Raw genomic sequence first — 9254 nt, forward strand, 5'->3', positions numbered from 1 at the left:
ACAGAGAGAGAGAGACAGAGAGAGAGACAGAGAGAGAGACAGAGAGAGAGACAGAGAGACAGAGACAGAGAGACAGAGAGAGAGAGAGAGAGAGAAGAGAGAGAAGAGAGAGAGAATACATAAAGAAGACAGCTATCAGAAGCTACAATGCTGGCACCTTGGCATTAGATCTCTGGCCTCCAGAACTGTGAGGAAATAAATATCACATAGGTCATGTAGGCTACAGTACTCTGTTACAGTGGGCAGAACTAGGGTAAACTTTCTCAGATAACAGAGAGGCATAAACTTCTCAATGCATTTTACCAGGCCAGCAATTACATTAAAATCCCTCATAACACTTTATACTAAAATAAAATTATAGCTCAACACCACTTAAAACAATCATTTAAAAATCCTTAAAAACTAAAAGGGACATAAAAAGAAAAAAAAATCAGCTGAGGAAGAATTTGTTCAGCAAGTGAGGCCCTAAGTTCAATTCCCAGAATTGAAAAGTAAACAAAAGAGCCCAAGAGTCAAAGGGGTTTATTCAGAACGCAAGGCTGATTTAATATCAAATCCTACAATGCACAGGAAAGGCATTTGATATCAAATCCTACCATGTATAGGAACGACACTTGACTCTTAAAATTTGCTAAAACAAAAACCTTGAGAAACATCACAGATGGAAAAGAACTAGGCTAGAGCCAAACATGACCAGCGAAAGAAAAAAAAAGTCAATGATTGCTAATGATACTCTGCTATACTCCTAGACTGGAGTGTAGCATAATCGTCATCAGAGAGGCTTCATGCAGCAAACTGATGGGAACAGATGCAGAGGCCCACAGTCAAACGTTAGGTGGAGGTCGAGAAATCCTGAGGAAGAGAGGGAGGAAGGATTATAGGAGCCAGAGGGGTCAAGGACACCACAAATAAAACAAAATAAAATAAAATAAACTCACACACAGAATCACTAACCTGGACTCATAGGGGCTCACAGAGACTGAACTGACAGTCAGGGAGCCTGCATGGGTCTGACCAGGCCCTCTGCATATGTAATGGCTGTGCAGCTTGGTCCTCTTGTGGGGCTCGTACAGTGGAGTGAGAGCTGTCTGACTCTTTTGCCTACTTTTGGGACCCTTTCCTCCTATTGGGTTTTCTCATCCAGCCTTAATATGAGGGGAGGGGCCTAATCTTATTGCGACTTGATATGCCATGTTTGGTTGATAATCCCTGGGAGGCCTGCCCTTTTCTGAAAGGAAACAAAGTGTAACTATAGGAGAGGGAAAGTGGAGGGAGGGGAACTTCAGTAGGGATGTAGTCTATGGGAGAAAAACAGACACATGAACAATGATGAAACAATGGATGCCCAGTGACATAAATCACTGAGGTGTCAGCCATGACAGTAAGCTGAGTCAGGACAAGAGCCAAGTGTTCTTGAATCTCGTAGCACACACAATGTGAACATGGCATTATTTTATTTAATTATTTTTTAAATATTTTGGTTGTGGTGTTCTTTCATCTCAGATATGACACCAACATGCTCACCTGAGACTATATATATTAACAGTATTTCTAACAATAAGAGGAATATCACATGCTCAACAAGGTATCAATAGATAGAATGCTCTTTGAGAAAAGCCATAAAGCAATAGCTTATGTTCTGAATTATATTCCACACACATCTAAAAGTAAATTTCAGGTTAACGGGCATAGCAGCCCATAACTGCAACCCCAACACTCAGGAGACTGAGGCAGGGGCATAACAAGTATAAGATCATGTCGCAAAATAAATAGAATAGAATTTAAAGTCCCAGGTTGACCCATACCATGTGCGACCACCACTCTATACCTATTTGTTCAGAGAAACTTCTTAATTGTCTTTAATGCTTCCTTGAAACTCAACATCAGCAAAAACAAAAACCTACCTCCACCCTTGACAGGAGCTGCAAGGCTTTGATCACTTAAATCTTCTGCTAACATCCAAGCTGGGAGGATTCTTTTCCTCTGGGCAGGGTGTGGCTGGTGCTCACTGACACCACTCGGAGCATCTGAGGACTAAAAGAATATCCATGAACTAATTCCTAAAGGTGCCATGCATCCTTAGTGAATTTGTAAAATGATTTACTTTGGAGAAAATTATCACTAACAGAGAGACCCACTACTGTAGACTAAATTAGTTAAATTTCCAACAAGAAATTCATTCCTATTGGTTTTTGTCAGCCTAGTGTGACTTTCTCTACAGACTTAAAAACAACAAAGCAGATCAATGCCGCAGGTGTTAAAATATGCACGATGTCAGCTGTCTTTCCGTGAGATAAAGACCATGTTAGGAAGGGGCTTCTTCAGTTTCTCACCGTAGGCTCTAGGGCAGCACACTTGGTCTTGGGTAGTCCCGGGCTTCCTTGCGGCTTTGAAGCACCAGCTGTCTTATGGGGTGGATTAATCACAGGGGGCTCCTGCACGTCACTCAACACATCCTCTTCATCAAGAGTTTGACTGTTCCTAGAAAATAAAACAGAACTTTGTTTTCTATCATTTACAACACTTCTGGTGGAACCTGAGGCTGGTCAGTTCTATACCTCTGAGGACTCTCACTGGGGTACTGGGCTCCTCTGTCAAAGTTAAAAAAACTAAAAACACAGTTTCTATTACAGTAGAAGGGTTGTTTCTGTTTGTTTTTTATCTCTGGCCACATATATTATCACATATATCATATATTTTATATATATATAATCACAGCATGCACTCGTCTTTAAAGCTCTGGGCGAGGCTGAGAGATGGAGCAGTGGTTGAGAGTACTTGCTGTGGACCTAGGTTTAGGATCCAGTACCCACAGATGGCTCACAGCCGTCTGTTACTCCAGATCCAATGCCCTCTTCTGGCCTCTGTGGTCAGAAGCATATATATGGTGCAGTTACACACACACACACACACACACACACACACACATCCAAGCAAACATGCACACATATAAAATAAAAATGAATACACCTTTAAAACCGAAGATAAGGGATTTCAGACATGGCAGCTGAAGGGGCTGACTCGCAGTTTTGAAATGTTCTTTTAGTGGCTTTAAAATAAAGAATTATCTCTTTCAAGGAGACTTGAAGTTCAGTGGCAGGAATCATAATAAATGGCAGGAACTATATTCCATTCCAAGATTACTCTATATTTGCTTACTAACTCAGAAGCTGGTGGGCATCTTTCCCCACTTGGACTATTACGAATAATGCTACGTGTGATTACATGTATAAGGCTTCGTATAAACACGTTTTCAATTTGGGGGCATAAACCCAAGAGAGGGAGTGCCAGGGCACACAGCTGTTCATATTTCTAGATGTCTAAAAACTTATCAGAATATGGGCATTCCAAGGAGAAAGTACTGTTTCATAATAGCACACAGTATATGGGAGCTATGGCTTCTCCGTACGCTAATAACGTTTACTAATGTCTTTGCTTACAGTGCCTCATAGCTTCATGAGCATTTTTTCAAATCATTAAAGGTTTCTCACTATAGATTTCACTTAAATTTCCCAATGATTAATGATGCTATCTTTTCACATTATTATAAGGAAATATTCTTCTAATCAGTTGTACATTTTAAAACTGTGTTGACCTTGTGTTGAATTATAACTGCTTATATAATCTGTAAGTATGTTATAGACATATATGATGTACAAATTTTTGTCACTCACTTGTCTTGTGTGTTTCATGACTGTGCTCTTATAAGCATACAGATCTTCATATGGGAGAAAACCCAATTTCTCCAGAGCTCCTGTCTGTGCTGTGCTTTGATGTTAGACTCATAAAGTTATACCTGAAGCAGGGTGGTAAAGATTTACACCTATGCTCCCCCTCTTTACAGTTAGGTCTCTGATCCATTTTGAGTCTTACGTGATATAAAGCGAAAATCTAACTTCACTTTTTCCATGTGGATATTAGCTGTTCCAGTACTTTCTGACATTTGACTTTTCCTTGTTTAACCAGTATTGGGGGCCCTGTCAGCAGTAAAGACTGTAAATGTAAGGACTCATTTCTGTCCTTATGCCAGGACCACACTGTCTTGATGACTGTGCTTCATGGAAGGTTTTAAAATTGGGAGATGTGAGTTCTTTAGGAATATTCTTCACATTTAAGATTGTTTGAGCAGTTAAGTTATCCTTAAGGGCTCAAAATATAGTCTAAGTTATGTTCAAATATGTTACCTATTTTTATATCTTTAATATAAAATATACTACTAATACCAATGAGCTGACTTAGAAATAATTACAACTGAAATTTCTAATTTTCCTTTCATTTTTTTTTATTAAAAAGGGATTTTTTTCATGCAATATAGTCTGATTATGGTTCTCCTCCCCAGCTCCTCCGAAAGCCTCCCAGCTCCTTTCCCATCGAGCTCGCACCCTTTCTGTAATCACAACTGAGTTTTAGAGTTATTTGCTGTCGCATTATAATGAGATTTTCAACACTGTATTGCTTTGTTCAGAGTTAGTGCTTGAAACTAGCAGCTATTAACACAGGATCTAAGTGCTAAGAACTGTGATAGTTTGGAAAAAATAAGTTTACTGTGGTGGCATTTTACTTGATTTTAATAAATAAAGCTTGTCTGAAGATAAGAGAGTAAAACTGGTCAGCCTTGCAGAGCAGGCAGTGGTAACACACACCTTTAATCCCAGTAGCCACACTGGTTGCCATAGAAACCAGGCAGCACGCCTTTAACCCCAGCCCTAGAGAGGAATATAAAGCAGGAGGAGATACCTCTCAGTCCCAGTCTCACCCTGACATTTTTGGAGGCTGGCTGCTTTGCTTTCCAGATCTTCAGGTGGAATCCCAACATCTGACTCTGAGTTTTTATGAATCACGCATCAATTTACAGTAGTTTCCTTGAGACAATGTTTAAGAAAATCTCCCCGGGGTGAAACTGTGACCTCCTCATCCACAATAAAGTTTAGCCATAAAAACAAGGTCCTACTCCCATGACAGCATCACTCAGTCTGAGACCCAAGGAACCAACACGCACTCTGCACGCCATACTAGAGACACATCAGGAATGCAAAAGTCACCCTGCTCCCGTGTGTATTATTTAACTATTTAAATACAAAACCAGGTATATTTTTCCTCATTTGGATTTCTCTATGGTTTCTCAAAAGAAAAGTGTAAGCATTGGGATTTCTAGCAGAATAATTTCAGAGATAAGTAAAAACAAGTGAAAATGAAAACTTAGAGGTGCTGTGTAGCCACATGCTCCTACTGTATGCCGTGAGTGACACTATACAGTCCTAAGACACTGAAAAATATGTACACAAAAGCAGAATGAGAACCGACCAGGGGCTTTGTTTTCTTATTTTAACTGTTAATTTGTTGTTTGGGTTCTTTTCTTAAATATGCAATCAATTGAAAGAAAAATATTACACATTAGAAGCCTTCTAACCACTGCAACAAAGTGCTGTCTGGAGAGGACACTCTCCCGTCTCTAGACTACAGCGCTAAGCAGGAAGCAATGAGAGCACACCCTGTCTCCCTGTCTACAAATACTAATACATGCACACTATCCCAATGGGAGCACACCCTATCTCCAAATACTAATACATGGACACTATCCCAATGAGAGCACACCCTGTCTACAAATACTAATACATGGACACTATCCCAATGGGAGTACCTTGTCATATTTGCTCCAGTTAAAAACAATCAAAGCTCACTCAGCACACAAACTCAAATTTGTTCCTCTCCCTTCCACTCCATCCCTAAATGACTGAATATAATGTCTTTATAACTTCACTATATGAATGCATCCATTATTTGATAGAAATGGTATATACTTTTTATACTTGTAATTTTTACCTCAATATCATAGAGATTTGCCCAGGTTTTATGAGGCTCTCCCCCTCTCTCCCTCCCTCATTCCCTCTCCTTCCCTTTCTCTCTCTCCCTCCCTCTCTCTCCCTCCCTCTCTCCCTCCCTCTACACTCCCTCTTTCTCTCTCTCTCCCTCTCTCTCCCTCCCTCTTTCTTCCCATTCTATGGCCATTCCAGGTTGATTCTGCCATCCTCCAGCTATGAGGGCAGGCATTCTGTGCAGTGCTGGGTAGTGGTCTGAAAGAACATTATTCTGGAAACAGTGGACTCGGGTCTGGAATCTGGACCTATTATGTAACACTAGGCAAGATTCAAACCTTCTCTGTCTTCCTTCGACTGCAACATGGAGAGATTTGTAGTGTGAATCCCCTCACTCAATGTTACGAAGATCTCATTGCTCAAAAAATGAAGCTTATGCCATAATGAACAGTGGCTACTCTTAGGAGCTGTGTCTGGCAGTTGCATTAACTTCCCTTCCTTTGCTCACTGTTCTACATTCTATACAAACACCTAGATGAGTAACTGCTATACAATCTTTCTTTAAAATCCCGACCATCTGGCAACCCTCAGATAACATTAGAAACATGACATCTCTCCTTATCCTGTGTCTGGAACATCAACTAACACCGAACATGTGAACTGCCAGGGTGGGCAGCCTGCAGAAAAATAATATGCTTGTCTAAAGGAATTAGCCTTGGGAGCTGCCAGTTTCCAGTTAGAAGAGCAAGACAAAGAAAAGGCCATGGCTAATGATGAAGATGCTGCCTTAAGACTTGTCCAGCACAGAAGTGCACCTCCTCTTCATCTCTACAAAAGCCCTTCCTGCACTTAGCTCCCCAAGATGGTCTTCTGGGGAAAAGAAAGCTCCTCTACTTTTTAGGGTAGCTGCTCTTCTCTACCATGTGCTGGCCTCCAGTGTGAGCAGATGAACACGGCACTAACAACAACCTTAAATTTTTGATGTGATAAACAATGTAAAATGAAGTGGTTCTAAAATACCTGAAAACCTCAATGATATCAAGAACTGTCTAATGTATATGTCAATATCTCCAATTAGTTCTACAGGTCTAACGCTTGAACTCCGCCAGTTAGAGGCAGAAACAAAGCCCAGCAACAGCTGCCTGGCAACTGGCTCAGAAACTAGTTGTGAATGTGAACTCTACCAGATTCAGTGCTTCCGTCCTACTACCTAACTTCTTCAGTTCTCCAGCTCTGCACTTTATGATGTCATTGTAAGGTAAGTCAGTGATATAAGTCAGAATACCTTAAATTTTTTAATAAAGTTAAAAATTCAAGAAAACATATAGTTAGTTTTGTCTGGTGGAAACATTAGGAACACAAAGGTAAAGAATGGTGTGTATTGGAGCACACCATGAGGTATAGCTTCCAAAGTCAAATGTTTTCCAGAAACACAAATTATGTGGCTACTGCAGCCCAAATATGACTCAAACCTAGAATGATTTTCAGTGAGGCATTTGTGGAGGTGGCGAAAACAGATTCAAACACCATTGCTCACAAACTCACCTTAAAGTGCACTCCAGTTCCTCTTCAGCTTGTGTAGAGAAAACACGGAAAGAGTACTTGTTGAGTAACAATGAGAAGCTATCCCCAGGATTCAGCCAGCACCACACGTGTGTCTTCATTGGCAAGAGCTGGCTCTCCTCAGAGGAATGACGGAAACACGGATTCGTATGGATCTAATCGATAAGAGAACACAGTGTGCAACAGGAAAAATACAACTAAATATGAAATGATTCCCAATTTTGGTATCAAAACAATTAAGTATAAAATTACTCTTGAAAGTTTAGTAAGCCTGGCACCTAGTAACATAATCATTTGCAAATGAAAAACGGGTTCCTGTGATATTTTGTTTGTGCTTTAACAAATAAAGCTCACCTGAGGGTCAGAGTGGGGAGCTAGCCACACTAGTTAGCCATAGAGGCCAGGAAGTGGAGACATGAACCTTTAATCCCAGCACTCAAGAGACTGAGGCAGATGGATCTCTGTGAGTTCAAGGCCACCCTGGGCTACATGAGGTTGAATCAGTCTAAAAAAGAAACAGAGTCAAAGGTGGTAGCTCACACCTTTAATCCCAGCACTAGGGAGGTGGGGATGGTAAGTGATATGGCTGGACAGAGAGAAAATATAAGGTGGGAGAAGACAGGAGCACTGATGTTTTGTAGAGACAGCATTCAGTCTGAGGACTTGTGGAGACAGGATAGCCCATTTGGTCTGAGAATGTCGTAGGGGTAAGAACTAATGGCTGGCTGTTCTGCTTCTCTGATCTTCAGGCAAGCTTTATTTGTTACGGAACAAAGATAACCTCCCATTCCTAAAGGAATCCAAAATAGTAAGTAAAATCAATTGATTAGTTAAATAAACCGCTCAATGGATAAGAAAGGTGAAAAAATAATTCTCAGTATGGGAATGGTCCCCATTGTTAATACAAAACGCATTCGTCCCCTGGCAACAGCACTTCTTTGCTATTTATTTTTCCTAATAATTTCTGACAAAATTTAAAAATAAAAAACCATGAGGCAGGAGATGTGTTCAAATATCTCAAGGATTACTGCTTTCTTTCTACCTGTGGTGAAGAATAATTCTACTTTTAAATAAAACCCCTTCCACGAATATCATTTAGATTGAAATCACAAGTAATTAACACATAAAAAACAAAATTATTACTGCATTAACTATTTTAGATTATATTATTCCACTGACTGCCTCCATATTAGCAAAGATAATTAGTTTTCTCAAGAGTAACTTTTAAAAGACCTATTGAAAGGAACTTCCAAGTTTGCACATATGAGCTGGTTAGCAGTCTTTGCAGGTAAAGACGCCTGCCACCATGCTTGAGGACCTAAACTCGGTCCCCAGAACCCAAGTGATGGAAGGAGAGAACCAATTTCAGCAAGATGTCCTCTGCGCTCTCTCTCTCTCTCTCTCTCTCTACACACACACACACACACACACACACACACACAGTAATAAAAAAATCTTAAATGTAATCAAGGTAAAACTATTTCTCTTATTATTAGGTTTTGAAATAAAGAACCCTTACTGTATAAGAACTTAATATATGATAATGCAAACAAAGCAATATAAAATCTGTGATTTTTTTCAATAGATTCTAATATAGAACAACTCTCCCTGTGGCCTTTCCTCTGTTACATGTACTAAATTATTTTTTCTAGAGAAATCAACAATTTCCCGAGTATACCAACTTAATCACTCAGCATTTTTTATTGATTAGCCATTTAAATATACACATATGACTAACTGTAGTAATAGGAGCGGCGGGGCTGCGTCCCCAGCACCCCGCTGCCCACAAGGCTAGCTTTACCCGAAATAATTACACGGACACTGTATTCTTTTAAACACTGCTTGACCCATTCTCTTCTAGGCTAATTCTCACAT

General features: G+C 40.1%; 1 protein-coding gene across 1 annotated transcript in view; it reads right to left on the bottom strand.

Annotated features, from left to right (window-relative positions):
* Nucleotides 1-9254, bottom strand: part of Aplf (aprataxin and PNKP like factor) — a 52389-nt gene that overhangs the window by 28754 nt on the left and 14381 nt on the right. Inside the window, exons 3-5 of the mRNA XM_013352936.2 lie at nt 7362-7534; nt 2334-2481; nt 1905-2034 (exon numbers count right to left, since the gene is read on the bottom strand). Of these exons, the coding sequence (XP_013208390.1) occupies nt 1905-2034; nt 2334-2481; nt 7362-7534 (451 nt within the window). The remainder of the gene's footprint in view (nt 1-1904; nt 2035-2333; nt 2482-7361; nt 7535-9254) is intronic.

Source organism: Microtus ochrogaster, unplaced genomic scaffold (assembly GCF_000317375.1).
Source record: "Microtus ochrogaster isolate Prairie Vole_2 unplaced genomic scaffold, MicOch1.0 UNK1, whole genome shotgun sequence".
NCBI classification, from domain to species: domain Eukaryota; kingdom Metazoa; phylum Chordata; class Mammalia; order Rodentia; family Cricetidae; genus Microtus; species Microtus ochrogaster.